Source organism: Zootoca vivipara, chromosome 2, assembly GCF_965207765.1.
Source record: "Zootoca vivipara chromosome 2, rZooViv2.hap1.1, whole genome shotgun sequence".
NCBI classification, from domain to species: domain Eukaryota; kingdom Metazoa; phylum Chordata; class Lepidosauria; order Squamata; family Lacertidae; genus Zootoca; species Zootoca vivipara.
In genome coordinates, this window is record NC_142584.1 from 7,496,377 (window position 1) to 7,516,184 (window position 19,808).

The 19,808-nt window shown below is 43.7% G+C and overlaps 1 protein-coding gene across 1 annotated transcript in view; it reads right to left on the reverse strand.

The window, feature by feature from the left end:
• Positions 1-768: 768 nt before the first annotated feature.
• The window catches only part of SLC4A8 (solute carrier family 4 member 8), an 80,822-nt gene continuing 61,782 nt past the window's right edge, over positions 769-19,808 (reverse strand). Inside the window, exons 18-25 of the mRNA XM_060271068.2 lie at positions 18,923-19,084; positions 15,262-15,513; positions 14,394-14,462; positions 11,197-11,370; positions 9,359-9,505; positions 7,957-8,072; positions 7,296-7,400; positions 769-6,059 (exon numbers count right to left, since the gene is read on the reverse strand). Of these exons, the coding sequence (XP_060127051.1) occupies positions 7,322-7,400; positions 7,957-8,072; positions 9,359-9,505; positions 11,197-11,370; positions 14,394-14,462; positions 15,262-15,513; positions 18,923-19,084 (999 nt within the window). The 3' untranslated portion in view covers positions 769-6,059; positions 7,296-7,321. The remainder of the gene's footprint in view (positions 6,060-7,295; positions 7,401-7,956; positions 8,073-9,358; positions 9,506-11,196; positions 11,371-14,393; positions 14,463-15,261; positions 15,514-18,922; positions 19,085-19,808) is intronic.

Here is a 19,808-nt window from a genome sequence, read left to right on the forward strand (position 1 = left end):
ATAAGGATGATGAAGCACTTCACGTGGGTTGTGATTTTCAAAGAAGACAGATCCTGCCTTAAGAACATACACAGATTCTGTTATCTAAAGCCTTTCAGACAACAAGCTTGTTGGGAGATACTGTGGAACTTGGAGTCAAGCTTATGCCCACCCCCACCCCACCCCGCAACATTTGTCATCTAATCCCTGTCAGCTATGAGCCATTTCCCTTCTCCCCATCAATACTGGGGATTGCTCAGGATAAAGGCTTAGGTTGGCCCAACTGGTTTGCGGTTTCTCTTATGAATGGCGCTAGGAAGGAACAGCAGTGTGCTCAAAGATTTTTTCCTACCAAATAATCCTAGCCAGCTGACTACCCTCCACATCCACACACCAAGGAAGGAAGGAAGGAAGGAAGGAAGGAAGGAAGGAAGGAAGGAAGGAAGGAAGGAAGGAAGGAAGGAAGGAAGGAAGGAAGGAAGGAAGGAAGGAAGGAAGGACAATGCACTACTCTGCCTCAAGTTGCAAAATAAAAAAATTCCTTCCAGTAGCACCGTAGAGACCAACTAAGTTTGTCATTGGTATGAGCTTTCGTGTGCATGCACACTTCTTCAGATACCTGGACTTCCATTTAATGTGGCTCAATGTGGTGCCTTCCATAGTTCTAGTTACAGGTGGTAGCCGTGTTGGTCTGCCATAGTCGAAACAAAATTTTAAAAATTCATTAGAGTAGCACCTTAGAGACCAACTAAGTTTGTCATTGGTATGAGTTTTCATGGTTTTTTTGGTATCTGAAGAAGTGTGCATGCACACGAAAGCTCATACCAATGACAAACTTAGTTGGTCTCTAAGGTGCTACTGGAATGATATTTTTTTATTTTGTTTCGACTACGGCAGACCAACACCTACCTGTAACCATAGCTGTCAAGTTTTCCCTTTTCTCACGAGGAAGCCTATTCAGCATAAGGGAATTTCCCTTTTAAAAAAAGGGAGAACTTGACAGCTATGCCTGTAGCTAGAACTCAGGTTGCAAAAGTTCATGTTCTAAGATTCATGTAAATCTTGACAAATTCCCCAACCCTATAGGAGAAGTTCAATGTAACACTAAGCAGATAACTCCATCTGCTTGCCCAGCCTTGTCCTCCCCCATGAGCTGTTCTGGAAATTCTCTGAACCCCATTATCATAGTACGGTAGAAGTCCTTGCATAGGCCTCCTCTGGCAGGGCCACTTAATTGAATGGGTGGCATTCAACAAAGTTTTACTCACCCATTGAAATTAATGGACCTAACTTTAGTAATGTGCATGGATTTCAGTGACTCAGAGTAGAGTAAAACCTAGTTGCATACCACCCTATACATTTCAATTTTTGCAAGCAAAATCACTAGGCTATGCCCAGCCATGCTTTGTGTTTTTCTCCTTGCCTTCCTAAATTCCCATAGACAACAGCTCTTGGATAAAAGTCTTCACTTCTCGGAGCTGGGACCTGCTTCAAGTCCAGGTCCCCACACACACACACACACACTTCTTTAGTCCAGAATAATCCCCAACCACTCTGAACTATGGTTCCCGGTAGGTCCACAGATCCTCATGGAGTGACACCTTTCTACATTAGACCAAAATAGATTGTTTCTGTCACTTTCTGCTCAGTGCCCGCATCCAGCCCTCTATGATTTGGCCTACAGACAGTGTAACGGTAAAGGGTACCTAAAAGTTCATGCTGCCTTCCTTTGTTTAGCCATAGATGCCCCTAGAGTCAAGAGAAGCTACATATCTTGCCTCCTATCAAGATTGTCAAGCAAATATTGCAATGCCCTTTTGCAGAGACAAGCGGGAGATGCTTAGGGTAGAACTGAAAGTAAAGTTGCTGATTGTTCATGGCATGAAAATGCAAATTGTCAGTTTAAGGGTTTTGTCTCTTAGCATACAAGGAGAACCACGAATAGAATGAATGCAAATGTTAACAAGATACTCTGGTTTTTCTCGGCTTAACTTTCATGGCAGGTCAAGTGGTGGAGATTTTGAAATTCAAGTCAGAAAGGAAATTCAAAACTGCGTTTCAATAAAGTGGTGCTTGGTGGGTACAGCTCCATCCATTATTTGACCTGCCATCCAGTTAAGTTCAAGCCACTGACATCTATACCTCAATCCTAACAATTACTGGGAGTTCCTCTGACTTCAATGAAATGGCCAAGCAAATGGGAATTTAAGAGTGGCCCAAATCCCAGTTATCAAAACAATATTTCATCGGTGACAAAGGAGCAGCCTGATTCTGCTACCATTCACCTGGAACACACTATTTTCTGCCTCTGCTTTACGCTGACCAGCTAAATCCCATCACAGTTATGTTCCTAATTCACCAAACTCTGCCTTGGCTCAATCCCTTACCTGGCAGCTATTATCTCTCTACCACTTGCCATAGCTCTACTCACTAATGCTACCTGGGCAGGGGAGAGAATTTTTGAAATCCTAACTAGCAAATCCTAATGCTAAATGTTCTCACCAATGAAGTATCTTAAGACAATCTCAATTTTGCGTCAGAAAAAAAAAATACACCCCGAGGTTCACAGTGACTTTGCAAACAATTTGCATCCTGTCTCCCAAACCTGCCTCCAGGTTAGGATTATTAGGTGACCAATTCAGCATGCCCATTCCTGCAGGGCATTTAATGCTCTCTGGTCCCAAGGACAACAGGTGTAACCTAACAGACCTCTTGCCTCCTTTTCCCCATGAAATATATGCCTCTTTTCAAGTTGTATAATCTCATAAACCACTCTCAGCATCAGGAATTCAGCCCAGATATGAAATGTGCGCCTTTGATCTCCTGCCAGTCTTAAAGGTTGCTTATAATAATAATAATAATAAATTTTTATTTATACCCCGCCCTCCCCAGTCAAAAACCGGGCTCAGGGCGGCTCACACCAACAAAACCACAATAAAACATAAAAACAATTAATTAAAATACAGATTAAAATACAGTATTAAAATTTAAAATGCAGCCTCATTTCAAGTAGTCCATAAATCCAGGCCATGAGGAAGGAAAACACAGGGGTCAGGCTAAGTCCAACCCAAAGGCCAGGCGGAACAGCTCTGTCTTGCAGGCCCTGCGGAAAGATGACAAATCCCGCAGGGCCCTGGTCTCCTGTGAAAGAGCGTTCCACCAAGTTGGGGCCAATACTGAAAAGGCCCTGGCTCTAGTAGAGGCCAATCTAGCCACCTTATGGCTCAGGATCTCCAAAGTATTGTTTGTGGACTTAAAGCATGGAATCCCTACAATTACAGCCACTTTAAACGGACAAAAATACCACTTTGACTACCTCTCCACAGCTCTTTGTGTGCTTGTGAGAGAGCTGGCTTTGCTCACACCCTTGGAACACAAGACTGCAAAGCAGAGCCAGATCAGCTGGCAAGGATGGCAGTCAATAGTGGGGAGTGGGATTTAAGTGTGTAGGTAAGTGCTTGCTCCTCCCTTACTTGCCTCTGTGTAAAAGGGTCAGCAATGCAGCACAAGAATCTGATCCAGGGTACTGTCACCCAAAGGAAGCAGACGGCAGGAGCCAATACCTCCTGGCCCTCACCTTATCACCAAGAACTCATACTCTGAAAGGGGGATAAGGAGGAAGAACTTTGCTCATTGCCGCTCATGTTGTCTATCAATAAAAGTTGTGCTCTTCTTTTCAGTCCAGTTCTTGAGTCTCACATCTTCATTCTGGGTCTTGATAATAATAATTTTATTATTTATACCCCGCCCATCCTGCTGGGTTTCCCCAGCCACTCTTGAGGCAAACATTTACAGGGAAAATAAACGACTCACAACTCTTTCCACCATGCTGGTTTTCTTCACAAAGCCAAAAGATGAAGGAATATTGATGAGGAGAGAATAGGAGAAATGAGCAATGTAGTTTGGCTTCAATTTCATGGAAGGGTAACAGATCTAAATTGCACTTAGATCTAGGTGGAATGAAACTGCTTAAGGTTTGCAGTATAAACTGCCATAAAAAAAATATCTTAGGAGCAAGAATCGCTGCTAAGCGTCTCCATCACAGAACTTCTGTTCCAGGGTTTTCTACTGTGAAGGAATAGCTTTAGATGAGTTTTAAGCATGTGGTATTGTTGTTCCCATGTTAGTACCCTCTTTCCCAATGTGTCCTCAATAAACACATGTCCAACTTCTGAAAATGTCAATGAACTTGCTACAGACAAACCTACAGGAAACAACTGAGAAAAGACAAGTGTTCTGTCTAGGTTGGAGAACCTGACCTACTCACCTGGCCTATCATGCCTGCCTTGTCCCTCAAAGGATTTGACAAAGCATGGATTGGCCATTGCAGAGCTCTGCTTTATGAGGAAATCAACACACACACACAACCTGGCTCTTGGGTACAAAAAGGCAGCAGAGGCCAGGGCAGATATTATTGACTTGTTCTGAAAAGTCAGCAGGCCACTCTCATCTCTTTCTTGTCTGTTTCAATTTTTTAACTTCTCTGAATTTTGAGGGGCCAGCTAAAAGTTCTAGACCCAGGATGGTCAAAATGCTATGCATTCATCTGAGGTTCCAGCAGCTTTGGAAGCATAAACTACTTCCTCATATGCTACCATCAGCCCCCCTGCCACATAGTCAAAGCACCAGATTGGATGGGCGAGGAAGCAGAGTGAGTCCCTGCTTTGTAATGTGCAGAAGTGGATAATGCACAGGGCCCCAATGGAGCAAACTGGTTGGTTGGCTTCCTTGAAACCTGCCCTAGGGGCACCTGAAATCATGCCATCAATTCAATTGACCAAGAATCACTTGGGCCAATAGCAGCCATCCTAGTCATCATTTCTTTGCCAATTAACACTTGGGGGTGTCCACTTCTTGACCTGAAAAGGCACACAAGGACCATGTTTGAAAACCCCGATGTTCTCAAAAGATAACAGAAAACAGAATGATGAAGAAACAAATTTCTGTCTAGCAGATCAATAAGCTCTGACCTTATTAATTTCAAAGGGGCAGAAGAATATCATGAACAAAGTTTCCAAGCACTGAGACACTGAGACTCCAGGCCCAATCACCTGAAAGGCAACTTTTGATGCCTGTTGTTCTGTTCTCAACCTTTGAACTCAACATTTCTGATCACATTTCTGGGCTCAACTGCTGCTCTCCCCATATCAGTCCACTTTTGCCCTCATAATCCATTGAGCCGCAGGGATTTGTCAAGAGAGTGCCAATTGTGACATCAATAGCTGTTGACACAATTGCCCTTCTCTAGCCTGCTAGCTCATTTACATCGCTACAGTCAATGGCTTGGCTGCATTTACCTGGACCATGAACATCACACACAGACAAATCAACACAGATATGCTCGGCCCATGTCTATATTGTGACTGAAACATGTAAATGTTCTGATGAATTAGGGCTTTAGCATAAAGTAGCTGCAAAAACAACAACAACAACCAAAGGAATTAAATTAATGTGACTTATTTTTTTTTCTAAAATGAGCATTTCACATGGCCATTCCCCACCCCACGTATTCTTGTAAGTTTTCTCTTATCAGTTGCTTCTGTGATTCAGTACAGAAACTCAGACAAACCCTAATTGAACTATTTCTGCAAAAAAAAAATTAAGTAAATACAAAGAATAAAAAAGAAAATCCAAACATAGTGGTGGTGTTGTACATTCAAAGTTTAAGCAGTTAAAAAAAACCAGACACTGAAGAGGGAGACTTTAAGCAGTCTCTCTATAGCTAAGAAACTGCAACACGGCAAATGTACACACACACACACAGAGAGAGAGAGAGAGAGAGAGAGAGAGAGAGAGAGGCTTTAACACTGAATTTTCATTGTTTGCATGTGCGTCTTGATTTGCTGGTCTGAAGATAATTAGGATGCCCACTGAAGCACACAAAAGGATATTCAAAACACTTCTGAATGGCTTTTTAATATGAACCCAGCTACTTGTGTGAAGGAAGTACTGGGGCAGTTTGCTTGCACCCTTTTCCATTGCAAAAGTATTTTTCTTCCTTGCCTGCATGTCTTGGCTCTTCCCTGAGTCATCTTCATGTGCTGCTCCTCGTCCAAAACAGAGGGGCATGAATGGCAAAGCTGTGAACCAAAACATGCTATTAGAGATATATCAGTTCTGGACATTCTGAAAGTAGGAATCAATGTGGTTTCTTCTCCAAGCTCCATCTTCTTCTATCAAAGGCGATTTAGGGTAACACAAGGGGCGCTGGGGCACTGGGTGCCTTCTCAAAGTCCAGTAAGCACTTGCCTGGCTTGAAGGAGGAGGCATGAGGGCTCTTACGGGGTTCTAGAGTCTCTTCCTGTCTCCTTTCCCAAGCCAGGCAAGTGTTTACCAGGCTTTGGGAAGGAGAAGGGAGGGTTCTAGGACCTTGCCAGAGCCTTGTTTACCTGCCTTAAGCCAGAGCCAGGGGGCATCACATTTTAGCCTCACACAGGGTGGCATCAGGGCCGGCCCTACGGCAAGGCTGGGTGGCGCAGGGCGCTAGGGTGCCGGGCCGCCAGGGGGCGCTGCGTGGCTGTGCCCACCAGACAGCAGCGCTGGGAAACGGGGCAGGGGGGCGCCGGAGGGATCTTCGCGCCAGGGCGCCAGATATGCTTAAGACGGCACTGGGTGGCATATTACCAATGACTGCCCCTTGAGGTCTGCTTAAGACTTATATTTTGCAGAGCAGGGTGTTGGAGTAGATCAGGGTTTCCCAAACTTGGGTCTCCAGCAGTTTTGGGACTACAACTCCCATCATCCCTAACTAACAGGATGATGAGAATTGTAGTCCCAAAACAGCTGGAGATACAAGTTTGGGAAACCTTGGACTAGATGATCCTCATGGTCCCGTCCAACTCTATGATTCTATGGTTCTATGTCTCTTAAGTCCGAGAGCATGAGAAACAGTGTCCGTTTGCCTATCAGCGACTGTCAAATCGCTGTCATATCCTTTGCACACAGAAACAAGTGTGTGAAATAGATTAGATGTGCTACCAGACAGGGAGCTCCTAACACTACTTAATTATTGTTCCACTGTTGTAACCAAAGTGTAGCATTGCAAGACTTTCCACAGCATAATGTTTTGTGTCTGCATGCACACTCTGCTATGTTCTATCCACCTTAGTGAATGTGGAATAGCTGTTTGGGTAGGCTGTTTGGGTAGGCTGTTTGGGTAGGCTGTGTTCCAGCATGCTATTTTTAAAACACTATTTTGTGGGGTGGGGGTGGGTGAAATTGTTTAATGCTCTGCTCTCACCAGTACCTTAAATTAACCACTCTAGGTGGCTGGCTTGAAGATTGCATGGGTCACTTGTACAGCGAAATCTCCATACCTCTACTCTTGATTTAGAGCATTTATTTATTCATTATGCTTGATGTTCTTCCACAAAGTTGTTTTAGACATTTCTTCAGTGATGTTGATTTCTAAAGGGTCAGGCCTGCAATAAGCATGTTAGAGATTAACTCCAAGGACAGTGAAATTAAAAGCACTGCAAAATAATGCAAGATCAACGCAAGAGTTTTGTAGTACCTGAAAGACTAACAAGTATGGCCATATTTAGATCAGTTGTAGAGTGTCCTGGTAGACTCTCAGCCACTGATCATAAAGTGGCAATTCTTGAAGAAATCCATTTCAAAGGGAAGCTCCAGTGGGAAACTGCTGAATTGCAATTCACCAAGAAGTTCAGCTCTGTTTATTTGTGACTGAATAGAGACAATGGTCTCCTTGCCCACTAGAGATGTTAATTAACACAGCATTGCCAAATTGAATTTCTATCCCTGCTATTGTAAAAGGCCACTGGAACACAAAATAAGAGATATTCAAAAAATAAAATAAAAGAGGAAACATGCCATTTCTGGATATCTGGAATTCACCAAAATTATAGCAAGCATTGATCACTCATTTGGTGCCATTGAATGCCCTTTTTGTGTTGATTTTATGACCTTCCCAAAGGCTAATATTTTCTTTTTGGCTTCACAATTTTGTGTTTTTACCTGTTGATATTTTTTTTGAGAGGTTTTGGTGGTGGAGTTCCAGCTCCTGGTACAGTAAGTAAATTTGGCATTTGAACTACAGTTTCTTCCGAAGATTCTTTCATCCCTTCAGACTCCTGTTTGACACATAAAACTGGCGTAAGGCTGATTTGAGAAACAGCACATCGAACAGTAACATTTTATAACAAAGCACGGTAAAAAGGAATGTGAAAAAAGCCTTAGTCTCTATGCATTCCTCTGAACATGTGAACAGAGCATATAAATGTATAAAGTGTGTGTGTGTGTGTGTGTGTGTGTGTGTGTACACATAGGGACCCCACTTTCTGCAGGGTTCCTTATTGTGCAAAGAAAGCCTGTGTGCCTTAGCTTCCAAGTCCCGGACTGCAGAATCCAGGACCGGCAGCCGTGTGACACCGGAAGTTGCATCGGCGTAACTTCCGGTGTCGCTCTGCCCATCTATGGGCACCAAAAATGGCCACCGACGACACCGGAAGTTGCGTCTACGCATTTCCGGACATGCGTAGATGAGACTTTTGAAGCCTGCAGTGGCCATTTTTGGTGCCCATAGAAGGGCAAATCAGAAAGAAAAAAAATGGCCGCCGGCAGGAGAAAATAATGGAGAAAAATGGAAGACGAAGTGATACGGGGGACCACCGGGAAAAGGTAAGTAAAAACGGGGGTTTCCCAGGGAAAATGGGGTACTTGGCAGTTATGCTGTGTGCATACAGTTATACAGATCCAGGGGCGGGGGAAGGGGGTGCAGTGGGTGCAGGCCACCCCGGGTGTCCTACTGAGGGGGGTGACGAAATGCTGGGCAGCACTCACCATGGGGCCTGCAGCGTGCCTGAGCCACATATCTCTCCTGGGATAGACATGGTGGCTTGGGCATACACAGGCTCTGTGCTGCCCAAACGGTCCACACACTGCCTCCCCCCCCCTAGCTATAGGGCGGCTAAGTAGGAGAAGGCAGGCAGATTCCAGAGGCCCCGCGGTGCGCCCCACCCCATGGGTGGCTCATCCCGCCCTCGTCCTGCCTATATGGGCAGCTCACCCCACCTCTATGGGCAGCTCACCCCACCCTTGGGTGTGCTGCCCCAGGGGTCCAAGCGGCTTCCTCCGCCGCTGTATGAATCTAGGGTGGAAAATGGTAAGGGATTGGCAACTGATCAATAAGAGAAAGTTGGGGGGAACTAGATGGTGATAGCACAGGAAAGATCAAAAAGGCCCTATAAAAAGAGGAAGGGCTTGAATGACAAGACGGGTGTCTCAAGAGTAACATGTCTGTGCCCGCCCTTGATAATAAGAAAGTACAAGAGGATCTTAGAGCCGGTGCCTAACTTTGCTACAGCACAATCAAATTCTGAAGGGTGGGCACATACATGCAAGAAATAAACCTGCTTACCTCTGTTGATCTCTCTTGTTCTGCCACAATTTGTGCATCGTCCAATCTTTTCTTCTTGCTCTCTGGCATAAGGTCATCAAGCCAACTGAGTTCCCGCTTTGAAAAGCAGACATCCATGACCTTCCGTACGAAGACCAATGCCAAAACCTTGTTGGAGTAAGGAGAAAGAGATATGGAAAGGCGGGAAAAGATAAAGAGCACTCACACTCTAATGAGAGAATCCACCAGCTGGAACAATACACAGATGAAGACAAAGGAGATAAAGGGTACCAGACAGGGGGAGAAAGACACGATTTCCTTTACTCTCCTCTTCCATGATCCTGTGTTATGCAAAGATTGTCATTCTTGCTGCAGAGTTTTGTTTGTGGCAAGGAGGCAAACAGGGGAGCAAGAGAGCCATCCCAAAATTATGAATCCCTCCAAGCTGATGCCAAAGTTTTGTGTCCTTTTTGCGCCATTTTGTTTGGGGGAACACCTCTGGCTCTCGTCTATTAATTACGCAGTTTTGAGTGGGGTGGAGGTAGAAAACATGGGCTTTTCAAGACAAAATGGCACAAAATGAACTTTGGCATCAGTTTGGAGGTGATCCAAAATTTGGGGGGTTACATGTTTGTAACCCATCTAAGGCAATCAAACAATAGCACTACAGTAATCAGCTACAGGTGATTACTACAGGTGATTTAACTACAGGTGGCGCTGTGGGTTAAACCGCAGAGCCTAGGGCTTGCTGATCAGAAGGTCGGCGGTTCGAATCCCTGTGAGGGGGTGAGCTCCTGTTGCTTGGTCCCAGCTCCTGCCAACCTAGCACTTCGAAAGCACGTCAAAATGCAAGTACTGTATATTCCTGCATATAAGACTACTTTTTAACCCAGGAAAATCTTCTCAAAAGTCAGGGGTCGTCTTATACACCGGGTCGTATTTCTTATACAGTGAGTATATCCCAAACTCTATATTTTTACTGGAAAAGTTGGGGGTCGTCTTATACGCCCAGTCGTCTTATATGCCGGAATATACGGTAGATAAATAGGAACCGCTACAGCGGGAAGGTAAACGGTGTTTCCATGTGCTGCTCTGGTTTGCCAGAAGCGGCTTTGTCATGCTGGCCACATGACCTGGAAGCTATACGCCGGCTCCCTCGGCCAATAATGCGAGATGAGCGCGCAGCCCCAGAGTTGGTCACGACTGGACCTAATGGTCAGGGGTCCCTTTACCTTTTAATCAGCTATTACGAAGGGGAAGCCAGGGCCGGCTCTCCATGCAGCAGGGCAAAGCAACTTGGTTTAGACAACACCATGGGGACAGATGAAGGATAGATGAAGGCAGGAATTGGTGTTGCAGCAAAAATTTCAAAAGTGTTGACCCTAGTGGGGAGGGAACAATTTGGGCTCTGCTTCAGGGAGCAAAATATATTGGGCCAGCACCGGGGACAGCGAGGAACTGAATTGAATCTCTCCCCCCACCCCCCAAATAAGGCTGATTGGAACTACTGCCAACTATTTGAACTGGACTGCACACAGATGTTAGATCAGAGTCCATGTTTATATTCGTGGTGGTATTACTGACACCTTCCACCCCTTCCAATTTGCTTAAATTGTGGGTGGCTAACCTGCCTTCTGGTACGACTGCTGTTATCCACTATGTACACTGACTTATAAATACCGTGTAACCAAATAAATATGCTAAGGACACAAAAGCCATTTGGGGAGCAGAATTCCCATTAATAAATGGGGCTTTTTAACAGGAGCAAGACACAAAAACAGAGGCCAATTTTTACAGGTGCAATCTCGGTCCACGTGATAACATTATGGCCTGTTCAGCATTAAGTTATCGGTTTTTACCATCATGGGAAAGACAATAGCAGCACGAGATGCCTTAATAGCCCAGAGAAGAATGAGGCAGGTCATTTGGATGCCAGTGAAGAGGTGCACTTTTCGCAATGGAACGTGTCGAAGATAGATGAAGTCCGGCTGGTGCTTGGTTGGCATTCCAATGAGCTTCAGGCGATCAAAGAACTAGGAAGAGCATACAACAGAATAAACCAAGCATTTGAAACAAGGCATAAATTACTCTAGAGCAGTGTTTCTCAACCTTTTTTGGGCCACGGCACACTTGTTCCGTGAAAAAAATCACGAGGCACACCACCATTAAAAAAGTTAAAAAATTTAACTCTGTGCCGCCCTATATTATAATTATGACTATAAGAAACACTTGCCAAATATTGCTTTCCGGCGGGTCAGTGCTGAGTATTGGCAGCCGCCAGGCACGTGACAATGCAAATCACCCTTCTCGTCGCTGCACGTCGCGGCACACCAGCCAGCGTCTCGCGGCACACTAGTGTGCCACGGAACAGTGGTTGAGAAACGCTGCTCTAGAGTGCCTACTTCATGAACTGCCTTACACAAACCCTTATAAAATAGCTAAGGGCATTTTCCACACAAGACACAGATGCAAAATGCCTTTGGCATGTGGGTGTAGCCTGAAAGCAATATTAATCTTCACTAGAATGCCCTTTCCATTTTATTAGAAAATGATTCCCTGTCTTCCAGTTCTTATCTCTCATATTAATAAATAAAAGGGATTTCTGTCACACTGAAAGGCAAGAAAGCCACCCATTGCCAAAGGCAGGGAGCTGCAGCCCATTCCGTAGCAGAAGACATTGTCGGCTGCTGCCTCTCACCTGACCTCCATTGCATTGCTGCTGCTTACCTGGAAGTACAGGGTAAAGGGGCGAGGCATTTATGAGGTCAGCACAGTGAATATGCACCCGTGGAGCCCATCCTGCACTCCTTTCAGTGCATTTGCACCATGCCAACCTCAGTACCGCCTCGCTCCTGCCCCTCTACCTCCTGGCAAGCAGCAGCAACACTACTGACTGGAGATGTTACTGGAGATGTGCAGGTAGAAGTGGGTGCAGCTTCTGTTTCGGCCATTTTGTTTGGTTGCTAATAACCCTTTAATGTATAGTTTTGCGGTAATCTTTATTTTTTTAGGTATATGTTTAAGATGACATTTGCTTTCTTGCTAATTATGTTTCTTTAAATGTGTATTTCATACTTACTTTCATTTGTAATGTTTTATTTTGCTATTTCGTTATAGTTTGTTCACCACTTTGAGATTTTCTTTAAAAAATTATACACTCAAGACACTCCCCCCCAAAAAAAACAACAACATGTTTTGTCTCTTTCACACACACTGGAACTTGCAGTGTCAACACTGCGTATGAAGCAGCCTTTATTTTTATGCACAGTGTTGGAAAGGCACAAATGTGGAAGGGGCTGAGAAACCAACAGAGCCAGTGAAAGGCAAAACAAACTAATTCTGGAGTTGTCCCCAGCCTCCTCTCTGCTGAGTCCTACAAAGGCATCACTATGACTATGAAGTTGACCAGCCATGCTACTCCCTGGACTGGTTGTAAGTGAGAAGGCAAGCAGGTTGGGGCTGGCTGAGGGCCGGCTGAGGTCAAGCAGACTCCACTATCCTAATCTTTGACATAACAGACTGTGCAGTGTTACATCAGAGGTTTGAGATTACTGCCAACAAAAATGAAATTCAAGTCATTTCTACACCCTTGTGTTAGTTCCAAAGGGCAAAAGCCCACTACAATAAGACTTGTTATACATCTGGGGGGGGGGGGCAGGCGGGAATGCAAAACAAGGAGAAGAGGAGTAATTAAGACATACACAACTAATATTATTATATGAATTACAAAATATACCTGTACTGTTTTGGATGCTGTGCTTTCAATGCACTGGATGCTATGTATTGTTTTATTGTTGTGCTCTTATATTATAGCTGTGAGTTGCTACAGTTGGGGAGGCCTAATAATAAATAATAATATTTTTTGTACCCCGCCCATCTGTCTTGGTTGCCCCAGCTACTCTGCGCAGGTTCCAACTGAATATACATAAACAACAAAACATCACACATTAAAAGTGTCCTTGTACAGGGCTGCCTTTAGACGTCTTCAGAAGGTAGTATAATTATTTATCTTTGACATCTGACAGAAGGGCATTCCATAGGGTAGGGGTGGCCAACTCCCAAGGGACTGTGATCTACTCACAGAGTTAAAGACTGGCAGTGATCTACCCCCTTTTGGGGGGTTCAGGTCAAAGTTGTTGAGTTTTTTTAAGGAAGGGGGAAGGCCCGTTTTTTAGGGGTTCAGGTTGAAGTTGTTGAGCTTTTTAGGAAGAGGAAGACCCGATTTTTAGGGGTACGGGGGAAAAATGCTGAGCTTTTCTGAGGGGAGCAAAACTTGTTGAGCTTCTTTGGGGGGAGCCAGTGATCTACCACAGAGGTTCAGTGATCTACCCGTAGATCACGATCTACCTGTTGGATGTGCCTGCAGGGCATTCGCCAAGAAGGCCCTCTGCCTGGTTCCCTGTAACTTCACTTCTCGCAATGAGGGAAGAGTCAGAAGGCTCTTGGAGCTAGACCTCAGTGTCCGACCTGAAGGTATATAGGGCTGAAGCCTCACAAGAAAGGATCCCTTCTAGGTCTGTGGAAATCTGTGTCTGCTGCACAGAGAGGAACACTGCACCCTTCCGGGGCCTTTGCCAACTTCAAGTCTTCAGGTGCATAACAACCAACTCCCACCCAGGTAAAGAACATGAGACATTATGCCTGTGCTAGCTAGAGTGTTTGACTAGGTCCCCAAGAAGCTTATCTTGGGCCAGATACCATCTCTCAGTCTAACCTACGATAATTCTAACTCCCTCTCTGATATAGAATATACCTCACCAGGATATTGTGAATATAAAATGGGAAGAGAGTCACATATACTGGCCCGAGTTCCTTGGAAAAAAGGCAGGGTAGTGTGAAAGAGTGAAGGGAAAGGAAAGGATGGGTGGAAGTAGAAGATGGAATACTGAAATTGATATTCGGGGGAGGGTAAAAAAAGAGGAAAAGAAACATAGGGGAAAGAAGAAAGTTCTTCCTTTAATAGATGGTGGAACATATCCAGACTGCTTTTTCTAATGTGTATTGTGTTGATCTGCCTCTTTTTTTGTGATTCCTTGTAGTCAGTAAAACTGCATACCTGAATTCCATCCAGGGAAGAAACACCCATGTATAGGAACACTCCATAGAGGACAGGCATAGGTATAAACTGGAAAGAGAGTACACACACCATTCCAATATTTATTCATTTATTCATTCACTTCAAGCACTTATACACCATACCTTCTGCCAAAATAACACTCCAAACAGCATGCAAGAACAGTAAAAACAGCATTTAAAAGCACAGTGCAAAATTCATAAAGGCTTGGTTGTGAAAAGTCAATAGAGACAACTACAACTAATAAGCAGCAAACTTTGCATTACAAACAGATGAGTTATATATTTATTTGTGGGGCACACTTAATAGGATGCATCTACCTCTTGAAGCACAGCTCCTAGCTGTCATTCTATTGGCAAATAATATTAAATGACCCACCAAGAAAGCTTAAATCTGCCTTCTCAGCCTCTCCTCCCTGCCTCTGTGATATCTCCTGACAACTCTTTCAACCCTTATCTTGTCAATGAAATGCAGACTGAGCAAAGACATGGGCCGCAATCCTAACACTTATTGGGATCTAACTGTGCAATTGTCTACATGTCAATTTAGTAGCAGATGGGAGCTGAGAGAAAGGATCTTTTTGCTATTTTGAGTATCTGGCTCCAACTTGATGCAGAAAAAGCTGTGCTCTAGGTACCTATAGTCTGAGGAGCAGAAAGGAAATCAAGCCCTCATTTAATGAGGCCATCACTCCAAAACACCTTCTGCAAATACCATTTTGTGCACTTCTGGAACAGAAATCCAGAGTTAATCGCTATTGCCGAAGCTGGTTTCTCAACACCATCTAATTACAGAGCTTCCCCCAAAAATGGGGTCATTGACATATTGTAACCTTGAATGTTCCTTTTACCTGCAATGCACCAGTGATGAAAACCGAGAGGCCCATTAGTATAAAAATCATCAATCCAGTAGCTCTTTGCTCGCGTATGCCCAGGAATTTAGGTTGCTCTCCAGGAGCTGCCACGGTGGACTCCAGTTTGAGGCTGTTCACGTGACTGATGGAAAGAACGGTGGCAGCAACAAACCAGGGCAACCCCATCACTGAACACACACCAATCATGACGCCCACCGTTAGAAGGTCCAAGTGGTAGCCTCCCCCTTTCTGTGGAGATATAAGTCATTAGCAGATGGCAGCTAGAAGCTTATATATTCAGAGAGTTATCAAATACCGTGTTTCTCCAAAAATAAGACACCCTCAAAAACAACAACACAGTGGCTTATTTTCAGGGGATGTCTTATTTTTTTATTAAGTATGGTACAGTTTAACCTACAAGGTTAAACTGCCTATCACTATGGCTTATTTTCAGGGTATGGCTTATTTTCGGGGTATGGCTTATTTTCGGAGAAACACGGTACTAACTAGTTATAGAGAAAGGTTTGTCACATGCTTGAAATGCAACAGAGGTCACAGGACACCTGATGGCAAAGGTCAGGCTCCAGTTCTTCATACCATGGAAGATGACAGCAAGTAAGAAGCAGATTATCCAACCTCTGTCACATACAAGATTCTTTCACTTTGGGCAATACTTTGAACTAGTTAAAAAAAAACACACACACACACACACACACACACACACAATCTCTTAGAGAGCACACTTTCTCCCAAATGTATTTTCCCATACCCTGAGATCTGCTGGGAGGTCAAGAGAAAACTGTTGGGTTTTGCAAGTTGTTTTAAAAGCAGAACGTTATCTACTTATTTATTAAGCAGGCCTATTTCAAGAAAGGCAATAAAGCTGATAAGTAAGTTTGCTAGCACGTTTGTGGACAAACAAGAGAGGAACATTACCATCTTGATGAATTTAGAACAGGGAAAGAGATTATCAAAAACAAAACAAAAAAAGAAATTGTAACTTTGCCTTTTGAATTTTATAAAGCCGTTTATTCATCAGATAACCTAGATCTAATGAGGGCATTTTGTGTGTGATCTGGATATACCTAAAATTAGCAGTGCAGATGAGGAAATGTTAAACAGCCTACCTATGGAAGAAAACATGAGACAGGTTATTTGTTTATTGAAACAACCCAATAAACTGTTGGTTTCCAAGCAATTTTATAACAGATTTTTGTAAGACTAATACTTATCACAGAATTCTTAGGTAATTATCAGACCTGTTCCCATTTTTCAAATACTTGAAAAGATGAAAATAAAATAAGTGGTCGTATTGGCCACTTGTGGAATTTTTCTAAATATATTAATCACCGCCAGAGTTTAGAAGCAGTTGGGCTTCAGTTCACAACATGAGAAAAGGAATAAATGTAATTGTTGAAAGTGAATATCAACAGAAACAAGCATGAATTATAGTTACAGGTAGGAAGCCATGTTGGTCTGACGTAGTCAAAACAAAACAAAAGAATTCCTTCCAGTAGCACCTTAGAGACCAACTAAGTTTGTCATTGTTATGAGCTTTCATGTGCATGCACACTTGGTATCTGAAGAAGTGTGCATGCACACGAAAGCTCATACCAATGACAAACTTAGTTGGTCTCTAAGATGCTGCTGGAAGGAATTCTTTTATTTTGTTTGAAGCATGAATTATGTGTTTCTGGCTGCCAGGAAGGCATTTGATTGAGTGGAACAACAGTTTTTATTCGTTACATTGCAAAAATGTAGTAGCATGAGATGCACCCAGAAGGTCGTGCTCTTGCTCAGCCTTCCTTGACATTGTTAAGAACTGTGGTATAAAGATGCTCAGGAGGGCCTTTTCAGCTGTGGTGCTCACCCTTTGGGGCTCCCATTCATAGGACATCTGCTTTCCTACCCATACAACTCTCACTGCCAGTTAAAGGCAATTTCGTCTCCATGGCCTCTGCTTGCATGTGTTACTGTAATTGCAGAGCTACATTTATCAAATCAACTCATAAATGCAGTCAGTCATAAGGACACAAGAAGCTGTCTTATACAGACTCGTTTTCATTTAATTTAGCTTAGTACTGTCTGTGTTGAATCGCTGCAGTTCTCCAGAGGTTTCAGGCATGAGCTTTGTCAGCCCCTTCTGAAAATGTTGAAACCTGGAAATCTTTTGAATGCAAAACGTTTGTTTATTTTGCTTCTTGTTCTATTTGGGTTTGATCTTTCCCTCACTGCTATTCTTGCACCATATATCTTCTAGTGCTGATCTGTGTACATGTGCAATACATGGCTCCTAGGAACAGTGGAGAAGCCATGAGGAAGGCATGAATCAAAAAGGCATGATCACCAATCGGCTGCATTATGCCAGCAATTTTGTGTGCACATGCATGACTTAAGGTATCTAATGACAGGTACTTCAGTTTGTCAGAAATAGAAAGGTAGTACAGTGGTTTAAGTACACAATTGGTTCCGGAAGTCTGTACTTAACCTGAAGCGTACTTAACCCGAGGTGAACTTTTCCATTGAAAGTACAGTGGTACCTCTACTTACGAATTTAATGCGTTCCGAACGCACATTTGTAAGTCGAATCCCATAGGAATGCATTGGGAGAAAAAAATCGTAAGTAGAAGCAACCCTATCTAAAAATTTGTAAGTAGAAAAAATCCTATCTAAACCGCATCCAAGATGGCGGACGGAGCTCCATTCGTAAGTAGAAACATTCGTAAGTAGAGTTATTCGTAAGTAGAGGTACCACTGTAATGGAAAGTGGATTAATCCATTCCAGACGGGTCCGCGGAGTACTTAAACTGAAAGTACTCAAACCGAAGCGTACTTAAACCAAGGTATGACTGTACACCTGCTTGTTGGGCAGTGAGGGGGGATTAATTCATGAAGTAGAATATTGAACTTGAGTTTGAAACAGCAAGTAAACTTACTCAAAAGCCAAGGACTCCAGACTGCCATTTTAAGAGCATGCTTACGGAAGCCCTACTGCCTTGAGAGTTGCTTCCAGGTAAATGTCCCCAGGATTGCAGCCTTAATTGAATAGTGATCACCGCAACAAGAAATACTCTCTTTTACATACACAAAACCCAGAAGTGAAGTCCTAAGCAAGGGGACTGCAAGGGTGAAGTACACCAGCTTCCAAAAAAGCTATTAATGGATTTGTATTTCTCTAATTTTTGAGCTTTAAAATTGGTATGCACTTCCCCAAACCTGAAGATTAGGATGACAAAGAATATATATATATATATATATATATATAAAATATACCTGCAAGCAAGAGGTTGCATCCAGTTGTACATTGCAATCCTAAACATGCCCAGAAGCAAGACCCATTGAGATTAATGAGATTTACTCCCAGATAAGGATTGCAGCTTTAGTAGTAATGTTTTAGTCCCATTAAAATCACTGAGGCTTACATTAGTCTAATGTGCTACTAATAGCAATGGGACCAAAGCACTGATTAAAACCAATGGGTGGCATTTTACTCAGAGCAGACCCACTGAAATTAAAGAGCATGACTAAGTATCTTTCATCTGAGCCTTTTAATGCCACCACAATGCTGCTGCCTAGTAGGCAGCAAGAGTCTACTTCTCATATCATAGTAACAGAAATAAAAGTATTGCAGACCTCAACAAGCAAAGTATACTATTACCTTAAGCTTATGTTCCTTCCTGTTCACAATAACCGCAGTGATCTGCTGGTCCATAAATATCAGTATGGTGCAGAGCAGAGCTGGGATGATAGCTGCTGCTACTGTCCACCCGGGATTCTCACCAATTGGACTAATGAGCCACCCACGGTCATCTCTTGTTGGCTGCAGAATAATACACAGTGTTTGTGCACAGCCCAGTCTCAGCTGCTATTCTTCTTGTTGTCCTGAAAATTCTAGGATTTAAAAATGCTCTCCATATGCTAGGGGGGTCAGACATTTTGATAGGACCCTAAGGATTCACAGTTTTGAGACACTCATCAGATCAGGTACACATATCCTGGCAATAGGCCTATGCCCTATGAAAGACAGTGGCACCTAGGAACTCGAACGGCTCCATTGCTGAACGTTTCGTTTCCCGATAGCTGAAAACTCAGAAGTGCTCCAGTTTTCGAGCGTCCCTCAGAACGCAAACATCTGAAGCAGCTTCCACTGGCAGCAGGAACCAATCAGAAGCTGCAGCTCGGAACTAGAACGTTTCAGAGGTTGAATGGTCTTCCGGAACGGATTACGTTCAAGTTCCAAGGTACCACTCTTCCTCAATCCATCGCCTTCCACATGCTGTTGAGCTCCAGCTCCCATCAGCCCCTTCCAGCATGGCCAATAGCCAGAGATTATGGAAGTTCCAACTTATTTGGGCAATGTGCATTTTATACTGGAGTCAATATAAAAAGGTAAAGGTAAAGGACCCCTGGCAGTTAAGTCTAGTCGCGAACGACTCTGGGGTTGTGGCGCTCATCTTTTTTTACTGGCTGAGGGAGCCGACGTTTGTCCGCAGACAGTTTTTCCAGGTCATGTGGCCAGCATGACTAAGCCACTTCTGGTGAAA